At 27.8% G+C, this 20,597-nt stretch overlaps 3 protein-coding genes and 1 non-coding gene across 5 annotated transcripts; 2 read left to right on the forward strand and 2 right to left on the reverse strand.

Annotated features, from left to right (window-relative positions):
• Positions 1–1,926: 1,926 nt before the first annotated feature.
• MAD2 (DNA-binding HORMA family protein) lies at positions 1,927–4,108 on the reverse strand. Its single transcript, XM_068618315.2, has 7 exons — positions 3,889–4,108; positions 3,780–3,795; positions 3,534–3,664; positions 3,141–3,261; positions 2,677–2,780; positions 2,439–2,560; positions 1,927–2,352 (listed from the first exon to the last, which is right to left on the reverse strand). The coding sequence occupies exons 1-7, from the start codon at positions 3,959–3,961 to the stop codon at positions 2,296–2,298; spliced, it is 624 nt and encodes a 207-aa protein (XP_068474416.1). The 5' UTR covers positions 3,962–4,108; the 3' UTR covers positions 1,927–2,295.
• Positions 4,109–5,134: 1,026 nt separating this feature from the next.
• Positions 5,135–7,075, reverse strand: LOC137815223 (uncharacterized). The gene is made up of 3 exons (XM_068618316.1): positions 6,843–7,075; positions 6,209–6,297; positions 5,135–5,467 (listed from the first exon to the last, which is right to left on the reverse strand). The coding sequence occupies exons 1-3, from the start codon at positions 6,870–6,872 to the stop codon at positions 5,317–5,319; spliced, it is 270 nt and encodes an 89-aa protein (XP_068474417.1). The 5' UTR covers positions 6,873–7,075; the 3' UTR covers positions 5,135–5,316.
• A 5,004-nt stretch (positions 7,076–12,079) lies between these two features.
• TRNAV-AAC (transfer RNA valine (anticodon AAC)) lies at positions 12,080–12,153 on the forward strand. Its single transcript has one exon. It is a non-coding gene; the product is annotated as a tRNA-Val (tRNA).
• Positions 12,154–16,411: 4,258 nt separating this feature from the next.
• On the forward strand, positions 16,412–19,391 carry LOC137815224 (glyceraldehyde-3-phosphate dehydrogenase, cytosolic). Of its 2 annotated transcripts, none has more exons than XM_068618318.2 (12): positions 16,412–16,701; positions 16,820–16,852; positions 16,997–17,097; positions 17,227–17,342; positions 17,433–17,532; positions 17,827–17,973; positions 18,065–18,125; positions 18,232–18,329; positions 18,444–18,586; positions 18,683–18,766; positions 18,905–18,994; positions 19,093–19,391. In XM_068618318.2, the coding sequence occupies exons 1-12, from the start codon at positions 16,698–16,700 to the stop codon at positions 19,136–19,138; spliced, it is 1,023 nt and encodes a 340-aa protein (XP_068474419.1). In that variant the 5' UTR covers positions 16,412–16,697; the 3' UTR covers positions 19,139–19,391. The 2 variants fall into 2 exon arrangements, with proteins under 2 accessions (XP_068474419.1, XP_068474418.1); XM_068618317.2 differs by having other exon boundaries at positions 16,414–16,701; positions 16,817–16,852.
• The last annotated feature ends 1,206 nt before the right edge of the window (positions 19,392–20,597 follow it).

A 20,597-nucleotide genomic window follows, 5' to 3' on the forward strand; every position in this document is an offset into this window, starting at 1 on the left:
TTCTTCTACTTCTCTGTACCTATATCTTTGACACTTGCAATAACTATTAACTTCAACTTAAATCAGATTATTTTTTGTTTGGAAATTATTACTTGCCAGGTGTATCAAAGTTTCTACATGCCAAAATCTTGATTGATATTGCATCTGAAGGGACGCAAAAAAGTGTTACCACCAGTGTTATGAAAATTTGTCACCACATGAAGGCAATTTCTTCCTGCACCATATCATTTTTTTAAAAATTCCAAAATCATCCTTATTCTCGGAATAATAAATATAATTCAAAACTAAAAAATACATTCTAAAAAAAAATCCAGAACACAAAACTGGAATGCGAAAAGAATTTCTGGAATTCAAAAATTCAAATTCCGAATATTTCTAGAAGTATTTTTTATCCACACCTTTTCTTAGATTAGACTATTTTCGTCATTTTTAAGGATATTTTTGTCATTTCCAATAGCAGGTTAATAGCAGGTTGCGGTATTAGAATTGATTTGGTAAGGGAGAATTTGGCCCACATGAATTGTAAAGACCGGTTAATTCAGTTAATGGTCACACTTTGGTCATCTTCTTTTAAGAAATAATATTTTTTGTAATATCTAAATTTAAAATTATCATAATAACTAACGTATAAAGAAAAAATAAAGTGTATTCTTATAAATATTCAAAATGCCATAGTAAAATAACTAATATCTAATTTTCTTCTCTAATAAAAATCTATAAATAAAAAAGTAAACAATACAATATTATAGTATAGTGTGTGATAAAATATTAACTCGAACGAATTACTGTTTTTTTATTGACTCAGTCCGGATAATAACGAGGTTCGTATGGATTGTTTCATAACTATGTTAGTGCATATATTCATCTTAACAGTAGTAACTTTAATAAAAAATGTAAAGTTAATATAATTTTAAAATATTTTAGTCCTTATATGAATAAAATTATTTTTCATAATTTAAAGAAAAATGAAATATTATTATTATTTCTTATTTTAGCTTGATAAGAATGAGTTCTTAGTCTTACATATCTTCATAGGTAACAGAGAACAAAATTAGGCAATTCTTTAGATAAAATATCAGTTTTAGTTTAATGTTTTAAACAAATTTTTGAAATTTCAAAACATTGGATTTGATATTCTTTGGTTAGTTAAACTTGATTTTTTTTATTCCATAGGTGACAAAACTACAGAGGACTTGACAAATGTAGAATTTTTTAAAAATAATTTAATTAATATTTTTATAATCATAAACTGGGCAATTAATAAAGTTATAAATTTGAATATTAAGTTATTATCATATTTTTCATAAAATATCAAATAATGATAGGTAATCTATCAGATATTAAAAATGTATATTAAAATGAATAAAAAATAATAATTCATGATAGTTAATTGTTAAAATATATAAATTCGTTTATTTATTATCTTATCAGGAAATAGTATATTGGTTTAACTTATTATAAAGGTATTTATGGAATTATAAAAGTTATAAGGTGCTCCAAGAAAATATGAGTTGCAGGAAGCAACAGCCTACTTTTTTCTCCTTGTCAAATCTGTTTTCCCTTTCCTTATTTTAAAAAAATTAGTTGTCACTTTACATAGTTTATTTTTTCCCTCTAACTTTATTTTAAAATGCCATTAAAAGTACGTTTTTAAAAGTACCTTCGCATCACTAACCCACTTTACTTTACTTACTCTGCTTTTCTTCTATTCTAAATAAATACAATTAAAAGTACGTTTTTAAACAAGTTAGGTAAATGTAAAATTTTAAAAAGATTATTTATTTCTTTATAAATTAACTTGTAATTATTTTCAAATTCATTTCGTTTCTTTCTGCATTTTGAACGCTTATAAGAAACTTTTTATCCATACTTTCTAAATTTCCCAAACTTCTGTCTCTGATGGGATTAGAGTTAGCTTTGGAAGTATTTATCAATAAATTTAACTCAAAATACTTCATGGAATGATTAAAAAAACAATTCAACATCTCAACATATTTACATGAAGTATTTGGCTGCAACCTCATTTGCTATGACATGCCACTTAGATGCATAGTTTCAACAACCAGAATGATTAATTATTTTATAAGACTGAAATGATTGATGAATCCAATCCAGCCTTCTGAAGAACAGGGAGAATTCTTGCAGCCACAACAAGTGAAACACAGAGGGGAGGATTAATACTACCTACTAGTTTGACACACACAGCACTACGGACAAACAACAATGTGAATAGAAAATTCACTGCAAGACCTGAGAACGACCAAAAGCTGAAGCTGAACAGAGATAGGGACTCATCTACTCTTCATCCCATTCGTCATTCTTGTATGATACCAGTGTGTCAACCTTGTGAATCTGTATAGCCAAAACAAAAAATGAGTCAAATAAATTAAGCAAACTAAACCAAGTATGTGAGTCAAGTTCTGTGGATCCAAATTCACCTTAGTATCGAAGGAATGCAATTTCACCATTTGTGGATTTGCAATAAGTTTTGGATCACTCTCAATCCAAGTGAATGGAACTGCCACATCTGTGTCAGTGTACGCTAACACATCAAAAACACCTGAAAGAAGATAGCCATGCTCAGCTAGGAGATAAAAGAAACTTTGAATGAATAATAAGAAGATGAAAAGCAGAAAGAGATGCAACTCATTCACATAAACATTGCGTGATTCTTACAAGGTTCGTCCAGGCAAGGCAAATAGGTGATACTTGAAGCAATCTGCCTCATAATAGCTTGTATCTCTCTCATGATTTCTTTGTCACTCTTTTCTCTCGAGATACTGAAAATTGAAACACAAAGAAAAGCATAAACCAAGGGTGGAATTTTATTTAGCATGAGTAGGCCCTGCGTACATGAACATTGTGCAGTAAACACTTAATGAACATTGTGCAGTAAACACTTAATGAACATTGTGCAGTAAACACTTAATGAACATTGTGCAGTAAACACTTAACGATTAAGAAGTTAAGACCAAATTGGGCACATTAGTTTTTGGAGAAGTACGATGAGAGAGTTAATTTAAAGCTCAAATACATAAGTTAGTTTTAACTTACAAGAGAAACCCAGTTTATTCAGGAGTGTTTTGAGCAATGTGAAGTTTATTTACACTAAACAAGACATTAGTTATGTTGTTACCCACCCCTTCTCAACAACTTCACCGTCAGTCTCAATGCTGAAGTTCCATCTTTCAAGCACTTCACTGGTGGCCTTGCTCATTATAACAAGGACCACCCTCTGCAACTTGCCAGCCTCAAGCCATTCTTTTCAACATTCAAAAGCAATGGTCAACAACAATACCACAACTGAACTACCACTAAACCAATAAGAAAAAAAATAAGTAAATCTTAGCAGTGACTCAAAAATGTAAACCCTTTCTTAAAATAAAATTTTAGATATTCCCAGTTACAGTTAATACTATGAACAATTTAATCCAAAAACAATAATCCCCAATAAACCAATGAATTGATTCAATTCCTCCACAGCACCTAAGAGATGGAGAGAACCACAACAGAAAGAACAAATCAGTAGTTACCAGAAAGCTGAGCAGTTAGATTGGTCATAAAGGATTTGACACCCTCATCTTCAGTGAGCAACATGGGAAGCCCGTATTTCTTCACCTTCACAAAACTTTCTTCTGGATAAACTCCACGGTTGTAGAGAATGCTGATCAAATTCCCATGTGAACGAACTTAAAATTGTCACAAAAATTTCCAGCCAAATACATGAATTGAAATGTGAAAAACAAAGCTGAAAAAATTGCAGAACACGGGGTTCAAACCTGTTGGCAGCATATCCTGATTTGAAAAATCACCAACAAAAAACTCAGACACGAGTTCATCGATTGCAAAATACACTAAATATGCAAAACAGAGAGAAGGGATTAATACCGAAGAACTCGCTAACGATTGCTGCGGAACCACGAAGAGTGATTATGTCTTTCGCAACTGTTCTTGCAGCCATTCCCTTTCTTCGGTGCGTAATTTCCAACAAAGAGAAAACGTTAAAAAGTTTTAGACTTTGAGATCGGTGATTGCGCGGTGAAGCAAAATGAGAACGATTTTTTTATCTGGTGAGCGGAGTGAACTGGTTTGAAAAAGGGGAAAAAGATGGCAATAAATTAGGGATTGGAAGTGGAAAAGAAACTTGATGGGGAAGCACCATAACGGCTAGTTTCAATTTTTTTATTTTTTTTTTGGGAGTGGCTTGTTATTGGGCCTTTATTGATCCATGGTGGCAACGCCGTTATTGTTTAAAAAAATTCAATTTAACGGTCATGTGAAAGGAATTTGCCTTTTGAGATTCCCGATCCCATTCATTTTGAGTGCAACTCCACGTGTATTTACATTACAAATACAGAAATAATATAAAAATAGATCACAAAATTATAAGAAAGTGTATTTTTTTTTTATGTATTTCAATAAAATTAGTTTTATTTTTAAATAGCAACTGATTAATATTTATTTTTATTTTATACTGAGAAACTAAAATAGTTTTAATTATAAGATGTCACTGAATAAATATTAATAATTTATTATGATTAAAATTTATTAACATTTATAATTCTTTATATAGACCGGTTTTCAATCACACAAAAATCTATTTATATAACAAGTTTTTTGAATTCTTGGAATAATCATTTATAAATTATACTCATGATAAATTTATAAGCCAGTGTATCATTTGTTAGTTATTACCATATTTTGTATACAATCATATTATAACTCTTAATACTATTATTTTAATATTTTTTTATATTATTTAATTCTAAATTTATTTTTTATTATATAAATTTATTTCTAAATTCATCCCATCAAAAAATTGTATACAATTTTAAGAGTTGTCAAACTATCATCTTCCTTCTTATTTATAAGTATATACATTGACAATCGTTATTTTTCATACAATCATGTCACAACTTCCAATACAATTATTTTAATATTCTTTTTATATTATTTAATTTTAAATTTACATTTTATTATATATATTTATTTCTAAATCCATCGCATCAATAATGGTATATAACTTTAAGGTTGTTAAACTATTATTTTTTTATTTTTATTATTGACTGAAACATTAAAAAACAATAGCAGCATGAGCATGAAAATTGAAGGGAAGTGATGAAGATGATTGTGGAAATGTAAAGTATATAGGTTTATATTATTAGGTAAATTGAATCCATCAAGAAATTACACCATCATAGAAGAACATGTTGGCAAGAAAATGGAAATATCATTGTCTTACTACTCCTCAATTCCCAAAAATTTTATATCTCTGAAATGAATTCGAAAGATGGAACAGAAAAGTTGGGATTTGATCTAGTTGGATGGCTCAGAGAAGAAGTTGTTGACTGATGGCATAATCTGAGGGTTCTTGCCACGAACATACTTCCTCAAGCTATGTTCTGAATATTTCTCTCCCTCCTCAAAGTTCTCAAGAATTCCAGCAGCTCTGTTCTGCTTGGTCACCCTGAAACCATGATCAAATTCAATAAGATACAGCTCAAGAAATATATACTCGTATCTCGGTTAAGAAGTGAATTTTAAACTTAATTAGTCGATTTATAAGGTGAGATTTAATCTACTTATAAAAAATTAAATATCTTAATCAATGTGTGATCTCCAACACATCCTTTGACGTCTTGACGTGACAATATATGTTATGCATGATTCGATAATGGTCTGATAGCGGATAACACGATAGGTCAAACAAACTTTTTTTTGTTATAGACTTTTAAATGAGTCGGATACTATGGTAAAATAAAAAGTATACTTTAAACTTAACAAGTTTATAAAATCAACCTAAAAGGTTAGTTTTGCAGCACTTAAAAAAAATGAAATATCATAATCTCTAGTCGATAATAGAAGAACATTAATTGAAAGATTTTGATGAAATTGAGACAAATTTTATTACCAAAACAAAGTTGTGTAAGTCATAAGAATGTGTCACGAATTTTGTGGTTTTTTTTTTGTGTAATTACTCTAAACTACAATTATGTCACCATTTTGTTACATTAAAATTGCATCACGTTTTTCACAAAACTTGTCCTAATTTTCCTGGAAATCTTTAATGAAACATTGAATTTGAAGATGAAAAGTCAAAACAAATTTATTGAAAATCTCATATCAATTAAAAATTAAAATTTTTCATAAAAAAAACGAAGAGAGAAGAAATAAAATGGAATAGTGCAGATATATGAGAGATGCATACCTAACTTCGGGATTGGTGGTTATATTCCTGACAAGTTGCATACCGCAGATACCAACAGCCACACCAACAGCAGCGAAGAGTGGGTATACCTATTCCATATAACAACATTCAAAATCAAAACAAAAACCCCTTTACTATATCATCATCACCCTCTTAATCAAAACCTTAATTACTGTAAAAAAAATTAGCAGATTAATCTATCTAATCATAGGATAAATCAGTCTCATGCCACTGATATGTTCAAAAGGTGCACCAGTTTAATAAATCATTACATTACTAGTGCTGTTCTTCCATCAGAGATAATCATTCCCTTAATTAAGTGAACCAACCAAAACTTTAAAAGTGATTTAAGAATAATGCATAAAAACACACTCAATTATGAGTATAAGTCTGTTTACATAACATGGTTAGAATTAATCACTCCACTCAAGATATTGTCGTTTTAGAGGTCAGACCTCTATTATGATTTTGTTCTTAAAAATTGTAAACGTCAGTTTATATATACATTTCTTTCTTAAAATCGTGATGGAGATACAATCTCTAAAACAAAGAACACCTTAAATACAAAATTTCAATGATAATTGATCATAACGATAAATAGGAAGATAAAGAAATAGAAGGAAGAGAAAAGAACCTCAGGTTTCAACCATCTGTTGGCTGCCATGTTGAGAAGAGAAGGTGCAGAAAAGAGAAACTAAAACAAAGAGAAAAACAGAAAAGAGGCTCTGCTTCCAAGGAAACTTATTAAACTGAATGAGGAATGAGGAATGTTGAACTCGTTTATATGTGTGAATGCGATGCCAAAATCGTGCCTTTTTTATGGTTAATGCAATAACCCTACAAATTTGTAACCTTTGTGGCTACCAAATTCAGAGAATTGGTCAACACCGACTAATTAAAATTACTTGTTTTTCTTGATTTTGAAGTGAACCAATGGTTGGCTTCCTACTTTCATGCTTCAATTTTGGACCTTCCTTTTAAGAATATTATTATTTCTTTTCCATTTTTCAAATCTAGTTTTCTTTTAGAACCGAATTCCTAAATTTGTATTATGTCGCATGGACATTGACACAAACACAAATATGCCATGAACACTGATATGACATAAATATTGATACGGACATGAAAATATGTATAATATCTAAAATGTAAGATATATGGACACAAGTCTATATATTATATAATTATAAATTATACAAATTTGCAATAAAGATTTATATGTATAAGTATGTTTCAATTGTTTTAATAGAAAAATATTTGTCATGACTAGTTCAAAATGATTTTTTATTTATTTTTATAATCATAATAAAAATTTATATAATAAAATTTTATTTTATTTTAAATTATGTATTTTTTATTTTTAAAATTATGTTAAAATTATACTAAAATTATCAAAAATTCAACAAATATATTTTGAATTAGACATTTTATTGATACATATCATACAAGTGTCTTACAAGTATCAATATCCGATACATATATTCAATCCGTGTATTGAATTAAAAAGACGTGTAAAGAGTCAAAGTATAACTTTTTTTGAACAATACATTTTCTTTCATTTTTATTTTATTTTCTGAAAGCATAAAAGTAGAACATTCTAAATATGCATGCGTGAGTAGCAAGGTGGAAGAATCGTACTTGAATACGCTCTCTTTGTATGACCATGAACAAGATGTGAAAAATATCATGCCATGTATTTTAAATATTTTTATAACTGGCGTGATCGAAGTGTTTTTAATATTTATTTTATTAGAGAATGCATGTATTTTATTTTTTAATATTTTACCTTATTTGTGTATCCGTATTTTTTAATATCTAACAACTTTATGTATTTATATTTTAAATATATATTAAATAGCAAATGCACATTATTTTATGATAAAATAAACAAAAATAGGAATACACAAACACTGTTAAATATTAAAAAACTGGATACACATACATATTTTTAAATATTAAAAAATGCAGACATATAGAGATTATCGAATGTTGATACAAAGATATTGTTAAATATTAAAGAATGCAGATACAATGATGTTGTCAAATATTAAAAAATACAAATACATATATACGTTTATGATAAAATTAAAAAATACGAATATACAAACATAATTATGTTTTTCTAATAAATAATAATAATAACATTGATAATATTAATAATAATGATATTAATAAGATTAATAGTATTAATAAACATTGGTTACGAACTTATTTAGGGTTTTATTTTCGTATGTAATTTTCTCAAACATCACATACAATTTTGTTTTCATATGTAATGTGTCTAAGTTTCAAAGATCACCTAGATGCCCCTCAAACTCCACCTAAAGTTCCAAAAATCGGTAATAAAAATTATGGGACCTCAGACAGGTAAACGAAATCCAAACTTAAATTTTGAAAGTTGGGATAATCTTCCAATTCAAAGGAAGAGGATGATATACACAAAATTTACTATAATGGGTATGATGTAGGTAGTTCGATTTTGAAAGATTGAATTAGGCTAAAAGTCTACCTCTAATTGTTGTAAATATTCATTAAATAATAATGCACATTTACAACAATTGGAAGTAGACTTGCAGCCTAGTTCCACCTTTCAAAATCCGACTTCTTTGCATCATACTCATCATAAAAAATTATGTAAATGTTTTTATGTAATGTTTGGACATATTACATAAAAAAAAAAATTGTAAGTAATGTCTACTAATACTTTTATTATTGTTAATATTAATAATAATGTTATTGTTAGTATTATTTATTATAAATAATTTATCACTATTATTATTATTAAATATTAATATCAATATTTAATGTCTCTTGGCATTACATACAATTCTATTTTTGTATGTAATGTGCTCAAGCTTCAAAGGTCTTATAGATGCCACCCAAACTCCACCTGAAATCCCATAAATCGCTAATAAGAATTTCTAGACTTTAGCTTGGTCACGTAGACAGAACAAATCAGAAATTTCTGATTTCTTCTACCTATGTGACCAAGCTTAACTCCATAAATTCTTATGAACGTTTTATGGGATTTCATGTGGAGTATGAGGGGAATCTATATGAGCTTTGAAACCTAGACACATTACATAGAAAGATAAATTCGTATGTAATGCTTAGACACTTTACATACAAATTTATTATATGTAATGTTTGGAGATATTACATACAAAAACAATTTTGTAACTAATGACTACTAATACTTTTATTATTATTAATATTAATAATAACGTTATAGTTAGTATTATTTATTATAAATAATTTATCACTATTATTATTATTAAATATTAATATCAATATTTAATGTCTCTTGGCATTACATACAATTCTATTTTTGTATGCAGTGTGCTCAAGCTTCAAAGGTTTTATATATGTCACCCAAACTCCACCTGAAATCCCATAAATCGCTAATAAGAATTTCTAGACTTTAGCTTGGTTACGTAGACAGAAAAAAATCAAAAATTTCTGATTTCTTCTACCTATGTGACCAAGCTTAACTCCAGAAATTCTTATGAACGTTTTATGGGATTTCATGTGGAGTATGAGGGGAATCTATATGAGCTTTGAAACCTATACACATTACATAGAAAGATAAATTCGTATGTAATGCTTAGACACTTTACATACAAATTTATTATATGTAATGTTTGGAGATATTACATACAAAAACAATTTTGTAACTAATGACTACTAATACTTTTATTATTAATAATATTAATAATAATGTTATTGTTAGTATTATTTATTATAAATAATTTATCACTATTATTATTATTAAATATTAATATCAATATTTAATGTCTTCTGGCATTGCATACAATCCTATTTGTGTATGTAGTGTGCTCAAGCTTCAAAGGTCTTCTAGATGCCACTCCAACTCCAAATGAAATCTCTTAAATCGCTAATAAGAATTTCTGCACTTAGCTTGGTCATATAGACAGAAAAAATCAGAATTTTCTGATTTCTTCTACCTATGTGACCAAGCTAAGTGCAAAAATTCTTATGAACGGTTTATGAGATTTCATGTGAAGTCCGAGGGGAATCTAGAAGACATTTGAAACCTAGACACATTACATACAAAGATAAATTCACATGTAATGCTTATGCACTTTACATACATATTTTTGTATGTAATGTTTTACGTATTACATACAAAAACAAATTTGTAAGTAATGTCTACTAATACTTTATCATTATTAATATTAATAATAATGGTATTGTTGGTATTATCTATTATAAATAATTTATCATTATCATTATTATTAAATATTAATATTAATATTGATAATAATACTAATAATAATACATTAATAATAAGATATTTTTGTTTTGAAAAAAAATGTTATTTTGAAAGCAATGAATTAGAATAAATGCATTATTATATATAAATTTTAATAATTAAAATAATTTAAAAAGTGCATTTATATAATTTTTTTTTCTCAAATTTGAAAGTTTGGTTTTATCGCGATTAATCATCTTAGTATTCCATTATTTTAAAAATCAATTTTCTACTCAAAAATATTAATTATCAATAAATTACAAAATAAAAATATATATGTAATATATGTATATGGACAATTATGATTCAGGTTTAGATTTTCATTAAACCCTAAAATATCTATTATGCAATAAATAGAAATGAATGGAATGACAAGGTTTTGGTATTTATAAAGAAAAAAATTTAGAATAATTTATTTTGATTTATAAATTCAAGAACCGTGTTCTTACCTGGATTTGCAACGTTGTGTTGAATTGAGGGTTCTTTCTTCTTGCACCTAACAAATTTCTTCCTGCACCCTAATAACTTTGTGTTGAATTGATGGTTCTTTCTTTTTGCACCCAAACAAATTTCTTCCTGCACCCTAACAACGTTGTGTTGAATTGAGATTCTTTCTTCTTGCACCCTAAGAAATGTCTTCTTGCACCCATCATTTTCAAGAAAAAGACTGTTTTACTCCTTTTAAAATTGACATTCGGATTGTTCTTTGGAGAATATTTTAAAAAACGATATTTCAGAATGATTTTTTGTCTTTCAGATTTTCTATTCCGAAATTCAAGAATCACCCAAAACTATAAAAGAATAATTTTGATATTTTAAAGAATGGAGGGGTGCAGAAAGGAAACTATAGGAGTGCAGAAAGAAAGTACCTGGATTGAGTTAGACTCTTCCTTCTTCTTCTTCTTCTCATTCTCAAAGCTAGCAATAAGATGGGTGCAAAAAGAAAAAAACTTTGCCTTCTCTTTGAGAAAGTTAAAATGAATTACGTTTAAAATGTACCTAATGTTCCTGTTAAATAGCTCAATATATTTATCTTATATTTTATTTTGAGATATTCTTGTTGTTATTGGAATAATAAAATAACCTGAAAATCTGAGTTTGTTACCAAAATAAATACAGTTTGTTTTAATTTACAGGTAATATAATGAGAGATTCGGATAACAGACCAAAGATTTGATCAAGATTACAATTTAAAAAAAAAAGTGCGGGATAAGTTATTTTTATTTGAAAATAAGGGAACCAAAATCGTATATTGAAAACAATAGAAAATCAAAATTATATTTAAGTATTCATTACAAATAAAATATAAGATATATTTTATATTATCACGCCAGAAAAAAATTATAATCATTATAATAAATATTTATTTTTACAATTGGTACTCTAAAATCAAACTTATCATAATTTTGAATTAATTCATAGTATAACTTAAACTCACATCTTTAATGTAATTTTTTAGACTAAAATTGAATAAGTATAGTACAATATATCTTTTTATGAAAAAAGTTAAATAAATCCTGAGTTTGGGGAAAGCAAAAATAACTACTCGTTTAAGTATAAATAAATAAATTTGTTAAATCAATCAGGAAATTGAACATGGTGTCGTGGTGTAGTTGGTTATCACGTCAGTCTAACACACTGAAGGTCTCCGGTTCGAGTCCGGGCGACGCCATTGCCAAAAATTATACAATTTTTTTATTAGTTTAAAAAGAAATATTTTTTAATTTTATATTAAAATCATGTTATAATTATATTTTTTTTTTAAATTTAACATTTCACTAATACGAATTTTAGAGCAGTTCAAAATGTGTTCGTAATGTGTTTAAATGAGACCTTCTGGAAGTTTCTAGACGTTTTGAATACTAACCCTTTGCATTGCAGGGTCGTGTGAATACAAAAATAAGCCATCACACAATTCATAGTTTTAGTCCCAACACACTTGTCAAATATTGAGAAATTTGAAATTGAAAATTGTTATAAAGGAAACCCTTGTTTGACTTTGCTTCCTGCTTCATGATGGATCTAGAAAATTGTATTTGTTGACCAAATTTCCTTTATTTATTTATTTATGTTTAGTGTTTAATTGGGGATTTAGCAGTGAGTTCATGTTCCATGCCTCTCTTAGCATATAATAATGAGTTTGAAGATAAAAAAAATTAATGAGACATTCATAATTGCATCATATGGCCATTGATGATACACAGAACGTGAAGAGTGACATCAAATGGATAAATATAATAGAATGGAAACTAGTCAACCACACAAGTGAATGCTGATTCAAAGAAAAAATAAATGATAATTAAGCTATTTGATAATTAGTTATTTTTAATTTGAGTATATAGTTGTTAGCTTTACATAACAAAATGAGAGTTTATAATATACATTATCGGAATAAATAAAACTACACTAGGATTTTTGTACCCAATTATTCTATCAACAAATTTATTACTCGAAGACTTAGGTATGGAAATAGTATATTAGACATGAAAGGAAGAGAAATTTATGTTTACTAAGTTTTAAGAAGGTAATTAAAATTTCAATATTCAAACTAAACATGAAGAGGTATTGTTATAATATTTCCATTTTTTTATTGTTTTTTTTTCATTTTTATTTTTGTACCGTTATAATAGAGTTAGACATAAATAGTCTATCAGGAATGAGTATTGTTTATAGGATGATTTCTAATCATCGATTTTGAGGAGATCGGCATCTTAAATCTCTTATTGTTTTAAGGATAAAATTGACTCATCGATTTTTGGAGGTTAGTCTTTCAAGTTTTTTGTCGCTCGTGTGATGATTTATAATAATCAGTTTTGAGAAGATAACCTCTCAAATCCCTTATCTTTCGTAGAGTGATATTTACTCGTTAACTTTGAGGAGATTGACCATGCATTTTGAAATATTTGACCAAGATTCTCGATAAAAAATTTATGAAAGAACCAACTAATTCGAGACTTTTGAAAACTATTTTTCAATTCCCTGTATATTGTGAGGAAACTTTTCTCATAAAAAAAATAATAGAAAAAAAAAATCAAATTATTGGACTGATTCAACAAAGTACCATTAACTCTTTAAATATAATTATATAATTAATGTATATATTTTGTCAACTAATTAAAAATAATCAGGAATATGTATATATTGTCAACTAATTAAAAATAATCTGGAATATTTTGTTTTTCTTTTCTTGTCTGGTTCACTGTTCCACACAATCCCATAATCAACCTCCTTAAAACATTTAACACAAGCTCAAACTTCATTAAAACTATTATTTGTTATAATAAATATTCTCAAAATTGATTAACACAATTCAACATAAACATATAGAAAATATATCTGTGAACTTTTTGTCATATCAAAACATATTCTAAATATAGTGACAAAAAGAAATACCATGGCAGAAAAAAGATATCGTTTATCTGTGCTATTATTTTTAATTTGCATTTAATACAAAAATATCCATTGAAAGAATAAATTTAGACTAAGCATAAGAATATGTGATGTAAAAAATATATATATAGACAAAAATAAATGATAATTTTTGTCAGAAAATCTAAGCCATTTTAGTAAAATATATATTTACAGTTAAACCTTCAATTTAAGTTTTTTGTATTCATAATGTTAATGTTGAATTACAAAACATTGTTTTTATATTTTATAAATCTTCCTTTAAAAAATATAAAATCTAATACTATAGTTTTACAACTGTTGAAATTGAATGTAGTAAAAATGTTCATGTCACATTGATTATGTAAATGTCTTGTATTTTTGTGAAATAAAATATTCTTTGTTCTTTATACATGTCACTGATAATGTCATGGAACATTCTAGAACACTGCAGTGCTATTTTTAAAACATTTCTTTATTATGTTCTCCATTACCCTATATTTATTATGGAATATTTCTCTGTTAAAGTTATCGCTAATTATGAATATTAAATAGTTAAATACCACTTTCTTACCTTTTATTTTCTATACCAAAATTAACTGCAGTGTTAAATGAATATGATTCATAATGCTAATGAAGGTTTGAATAATAAAATTAAAAAAAAGATAAATGATAGTTTGGTAATTTTTGGAATTGTATATAATTATTGATATGATGAATTTAAAAATAAATATATAATAAAAATTAAATAATATAAAAAATATTAAAATAATAATTTAAAGAATAAAATTAATTTAACTATGTTCAGAGTTAATGAATAAATATAAGCTTGACAAGAATTGGCATAAAAACAGCTCAAAACTCGAATATTCTTTAATTGCACTTTACAATTTCGGCAACAGCTAGAAATGCTTGACCAAATATCATTAAAAAACACTAAACAATGTTGAACATCTAAAACACTACTATTTTAAACATTAAATAATTTTCTAATTTCGACTTAACTATATATATATATATATATTTTGACATATTTTATGAATTTAATAAAATTTGTCATATGAACTTTAAAACTATTCACCTTTTATGTTTCTGATGATTGATTATCAAATAATTAACAATATGATGATTAATAAAAAAACTACATTTCTTTCCAACCAAGTTTTACTATTAAACTCCATTTCTTAACCTTTATCATTAAATGATCAATATCTTAAATTTTACTATCAAAAATTTAAATTTTTAAAGTTTATACCACACAAAGTTCACATATTTGTCAATTTGATGTGAACTTATTCCTATTTGTATTAAACTATATATATATATATATATTCATGTATAATTTTTACCTACTTTATATTTTTATTTAAATTGACATTCCAATAATTATAAAGTTATTAATACATTCAAAATAATGTTATATAAAATAAAAAATAAAAATATACAGAGAAAATGAAAATTATCATTGAATAAAAAAGAATGAAAATTTAAAAAATAAAAACAGTTTGTGACATAACTGATATACTTTAAACTGTTGCACATAGTTAAAATAAAAATAGTTTGAGAATTTATATTTAGTTATTTTAAATATAATACATGTTATATATTTTTTTAAGTATTATATTTATTTTACAAAAATAGAATTTAATAATGATTAATTAATTATTTTGCAAAAATAAAATTACTGTAAATAATCTATAAAATTACAAAAATCATGAAAAGTGCTTCTAGTGACTCATAAAAAATAATTTTTTTAACGTCAACTAGATCTTTAAAGCATTCTAAATATTTAATTTACTTTTCCCCTATTTAATCCTTTTAAAATAATTTTACTATTCAATAATTGTAAAAAATAAAACAAAAACTATTTTGCAGTTAAGAAATCAAATACAACAGAAGTATCAAAGAAGATAATGAACATTTTAACAAATTTTGCTAACAAATGTTTCTCTGTATTTACTTTTGTTTTCAACTCTTCCAAAGAAAATACATGTTATTTATTATACTTTAAACCCATAAAATATGTGATTATTATCGTATTATACTTTTAATAAATTACTCAAATTGAAAAAAAATATAATAAACTTATATGCTTTTAGAATTACTTGTGAATATGGATACTATATTCATATTTTTTTTAACGTTTTCTTCTAGTTTTTCATATATTTTTTTTCTTTTAATAATATTTTTGTCATATAGTAATAGATGGTTGTTGTTATTAACGTGTCAACCTATCTAAGATTGTCAAGTTGTATAATATATAATATAATTTTTTTTTATAAAAATAATTATATAATTTTTAAAATTTAAGTGATTAAAAAACCATTATTAGAGGAAGGTAGAAAACTAAAATGATGTAGTCAAATGTGGTAGAAGGCATTTCTAGATGGTTGAATTAATTATCAGAAAAAGAATTAGGCCAAAAATATTGCATAATAATACTTAATATTGTAAGTTTTTTATAGAAAAAAAAATTATATTATTTTTAAAATTGAAGTGATTAAAGAAAACATTATTAGGAAGGTCGAAAACCAAAATGGTGCAGTGAAATGTGGCAGTGGCAGCAGAGGCTTAACCATGGGCAACCCTTGGTTTTCATTTTCCAATGCAACTAAACCAGCGGCTCCAACCTACCTTTTTTTCTTCTTCCCCAAGCAAAACCGGTCACGTCCCTCACGTGACCCCTCACGTGATCACCACACACTGTCTTCTTCGGACACATAACCCTTCTTTAAATACTCCTCCTTAACCCTTGTTTTTCTTCACCAAATCACTCTCTAATAGTTTTCTATCTCATTTCAAATCTCATTCCAACTCAAAAACACTCTCATGGGTAATCACTGTTCTATTCTACTTTCTTGTTTCTTCTTTCTTCTTTCTCAGCTTCATATATGTTGCTTTAACACTCTCAATAATCATTGTTTTTAATGCTTTTTTTGTCTTCTTAGCAGCATCAGACAAGAAGATTAGGATCGGCATCAACGGTAATTGTTTTTTTTTTTTTTTTTAATTGGCTTTTACTGCTCCGGTGCTTGTTTGTTTTGTACTAGGATGTTTTTTTTTTTGTTTTTTATATATATATATATATATATATGAACTTAAGCATATGATTAATTCTTTGCATGCAGGATTCGGAAGGATTGGCCGTTTGGTGGCCAGGGTTGCTCTTCAAAGGAACGATGTTGAACTCGTTGCTATCAACGATCCTTTCATCACCACTGACTACATGGTGAATCTGTGTTTTTTATTCTGTTTTTTTTTTTTGGAGAGAAAATCACAGTTTGGCACATGAGATCAGTAGCTAGTTTCTGTTAACAATCTGTGTTGTTTAGAGTTCTAAACTTTGATTATTTGGCAGACGTATATGTTCAAGTATGACACTGTTCATGGCCAATGGAAGCATTTTGATGTCAAGGTGAAGGACTCCAAGACCCTTCTCTTTGGTGAGAAGGCTGTGGCAGTTTTTGGTACCAGGTAACTCGTGCCTTCAGTGATTTGTTATTGTAATTAGTAGGACTCAAGGTTTTGTTTTTTTTATCTGATTATTTTATGTTGTTACCTCAGGAACCCCGAGGATATTCCATGGGGTGAGGTTGGTGCTGATTATGTTGTTGAGTCAACTGGTGTATTCACTGACAAGGACAAGGCTGCTGCTCACTTGAAGGTTCACTCTGATTTCTGATCCCCAAAATTTTTCTGTTGTCATTTGAATTTAGATCTTTTGATTTTATCCTGAGTACTATAGATTTCTAATCTAGGAAGATTATTGAGTAGTTTGAAATGAGTGTAATGTGGGATTCACTTGAAGGTTCACTCTGATTTCTGATTCCCAAAATTATTCTGTTGTCATTTTGAATTTTAGATCTTTTGATTTTCTCCTGAATACTATAGATTTCTAATCTAGGAAGATTATTGAGTAGTTTGAAATGAGTTTAACGTGGGATTTGGATGTTATCAGGGTGGTGCCAAGAAGGTTGTGATTTCTGCCCCCAGCAAAGATGCACCCATGTTTGTTGTAGGTGTTAACGAGAAAGAATACAAACCAGAACTTGACATTGTTTCCAATGCTAGCTGCACTACCAATTGCCTTGCTCCCCTCGCCAAGGTTTTTTGTTTGATACCAAGTTCCTGGTGCTTCTTTCTGTATTTCAAACTTGCCTGCGTGTCTGCTAATTACTAATTTTGATCTTGCATAGGTCATCAATGACCGATTTGGAATTGTTGAGGGTCTCATGACCACTGTTCACGCCATCACAGGTTCGTCCATAGCCTCTGTTGTTCATCTTTTTGAACCATTCCATGTTCTTTTTCAATGTAAGATGACGATGATGTTCATTACTATGTACTTTTTGTGACGAATCAGCTACTCAGAAGACTGTTGATGGTCCATCAAGCAAGGATTGGAGGGGTGGAAGAGCTGCTTCCTTCAATATCATTCCCAGCAGCACTGGAGCTGCCAAGGTATCAATTTTCATTGTGCCTAAAACAATTTATATCACTCTTCTTTGTTGAATGATGCTAATTTTATAATTCATAACCTTATTCTTTGTTGAATGATGAATTTGGTATAAACAGGCTGTAGGAAAAGTTCTTCCAGCACTGAATGGAAAATTGACAGGAATGTCCTTCCGAGTCCCCACTGTTGATGTTTCAGTTGTTGACCTCACTGTCAGAATAGAGAAGCCAGCAACCTATGAGCAAATCAAGGCTGCAATCAAGTAAGAGTTTTTTTTAAGGTTTTGAAAAACTTTTCATTTGATTTGAATATGTGTTTGTTTTTCTACTGACATCAATTATCTGTGTTGAAATTCCAGGGAGGAATCAGAGGGCAAATTGAAGGGTATTTTGGGATACACTGAAGAAGATGTTGTGTCTACTGATTTTGTTGGTGATAGCAGGTGAAGCTGTGTTCTGAAGCAATGCTTATTCTCTGAAAATCGTAGTTGGTGAAAGATGATAAACCATCATCATCAGTTTCTGTTGTCTCTATCTAATTACTTACCATGATTACTTTCTGTTGCTGTTAATTTCTACAGGTCTAGCATATTTGACGCCAAGGCAGGAATTTCTTTGAATGAAAACTTTGTTAAACTTGTTTCGTGGTATGACAACGAATGGGGTTACAGGTAATGGTCCTACACCATGTACGAGGAAACATGTTTTTTGTTTATAAATCCTTTGTTTAATTTGTAACATGACAAGGACAAATGTTTTTTTTTTGCAGTACCCGTGTGATTGACTTGATTGTCCACATTGCATCTGTGGCATAAGAATTGAAGCTGAGCATGGATTTCATCGCCGTTCTAAATTTTAATCGAGTTTTAGTGTGAATTTGGAATAAGAACACTTGTGTTACTTGTGTTGCTGTGAGTGATATCATTGTAATACAGTGACCACAATTTGTATTTACATTTTTTTAGTTATTAGACGGCCTTAGGTTTTTTCTCCCATTGTGATGAACGGTTCACTCTTCTGTTTCTGTCATCATAATCATCTATAACACAACCACCATTTTGTTTTCCATTTCTCTTTTGTTTTCATTACTTATTAATATCGTTAACGTTATTATCATAATCATTTTTGTGCAGATTACTGATTTATAAATTTTGTTTAACTTGTTAAAAATTGCAATTTAGCCCTCTGTTTGGGATCATTGAGAAGGGTCAAGCCCAACATCATGAAACCTAGATTGAAACAATGCAGGGTTTAGGGTTTACTTATTTCTTCCTGCACTCCTACATTTTTTAAATACCAGAATTATCCTTGATAATTTGATAAAAAAAACTATGGAAAATTCTTTCCGAAACACATATTTTTTAATTTTTAGAATGATAAATTCAAAATTCACAATATGTTCTACTATATTCCGAAAATATTCTGAAAAGTGTAATGTTTTAGGCATTTTTAAAAAGGGTAAAATGGTCTTTTCCGAAAATGATGGGTGCATGAAGCTATTTGTTGGGGTGCAGGGGGAAACACCCAACAATAAAACAGTGGTTCGGAAGGCCCATAGTTAACACTCAGCAAAAAAAAGAAACGCAAACCTCATGTTATGATTTTTTTTTTCAACTTCCTTATTTCCTAATCATTCTTGTTGGTAAAATTTAAATTTTAAAATGCATTCCTAACAAGATTTTTTATTTATTTAAAAAAAATAGTTTTAATTTTTTTATACGAATAAAACACTAAACACTGCACAAAAATTAAGATATTAAACAATGATCTTGTAATTTATTTATTTTTATATAAATGGTACTTATAGCTTTAGAAAGACGACTTTATTAACTTTATTTTTCTCTCCTTTAGGGTATTTCCGTATAAAAATTATTACAAAATATTATTATTGAAACATAAATTTCACATAAAGTTAATTAAAATTAAGAAGAACTGTTCATGCAACTAATTTTTCTATCTCATAAATGCCTCTTTAAATTTAAGTAATTTATGTGAATGATTTATCTTAAAAGAACGTTTTTATTTATAAATAACTCCATTGACCACATTAGCCATCATTAGGTAGAAAAGTTCAATTCACACATGTCTTCTGACCCTTGTTGTTGCTTTACCTGTTTCAGTCATCATTTTCACATTTAATTAATATTAATTGTGTTGATTTTCTGCAAGATAACTTTGTCCCTTTAAACACTATTAATGAATAAATTAGTTATTTTTATCTGGTGAATATAACTTTTAAATTTTTAATTATTAGCACATCGAAAAGAATAATAA

The sequence above is a fragment of the Phaseolus vulgaris genome, chromosome 1 (assembly GCF_051622355.1).
Source record: "Phaseolus vulgaris cultivar YP4 chromosome 1, ASM5162235v1, whole genome shotgun sequence".
In the NCBI taxonomy this organism is placed as follows: Eukaryota; Viridiplantae; Streptophyta; class Magnoliopsida; order Fabales; family Fabaceae; genus Phaseolus; species Phaseolus vulgaris.

Excerpts from the sequence above, each read along its gene's own strand:
- MAD2 (XM_068618315.2), bottom strand. The coding sequence starts at position 3,961 with ATGGCTGCAAGAACAGTTGCGAAAGACATAATCACTCTTCGTGGTTCC. Across the intron at positions 3,262-3,533 it reads TCTAACTGCTCAGCTTTCTG|AATGGCTTGAGGCTGGCAAG; the intron begins GTAACTACTGAT and ends AATGTTGAAAAG. Across the intron at positions 2,561-2,676 it reads GCCTTGCCTGGACGAACCTT|GTGTTTTTGATGTGTTAGCG; the intron begins GTAAGAATCACG and ends ATCTTCTTTCAG.
- LOC137815224 (XM_068618317.2), top strand. Across the intron at positions 17,098-17,226 it reads TCATCACCACTGACTACATG|ACGTATATGTTCAAGTATGA; the intron begins GTGAATCTGTGT and ends ATTATTTGGCAG. Across the intron at positions 18,126-18,231 it reads CACTGTTCACGCCATCACAG|CTACTCAGAAGACTGTTGAT; the intron begins GTTCGTCCATAG and ends GTGACGAATCAG.
- LOC137815223 (XM_068618316.1), bottom strand. The coding sequence starts at position 6,872 with ATGGCAGCCAACAGATGGTTGAAACCTGAG. Across the intron at positions 6,298-6,842 it reads ACAGATGGTTGAAACCTGAG|GTATACCCACTCTTCGCTGC; the intron begins GTTCTTTTCTCT and ends TATATGGAATAG. Across the intron at positions 5,468-6,208 it reads ACCACCAATCCCGAAGTTAG|GGTGACCAAGCAGAACAGAG; the intron begins GTATGCATCTCT and ends TCATGGTTTCAG.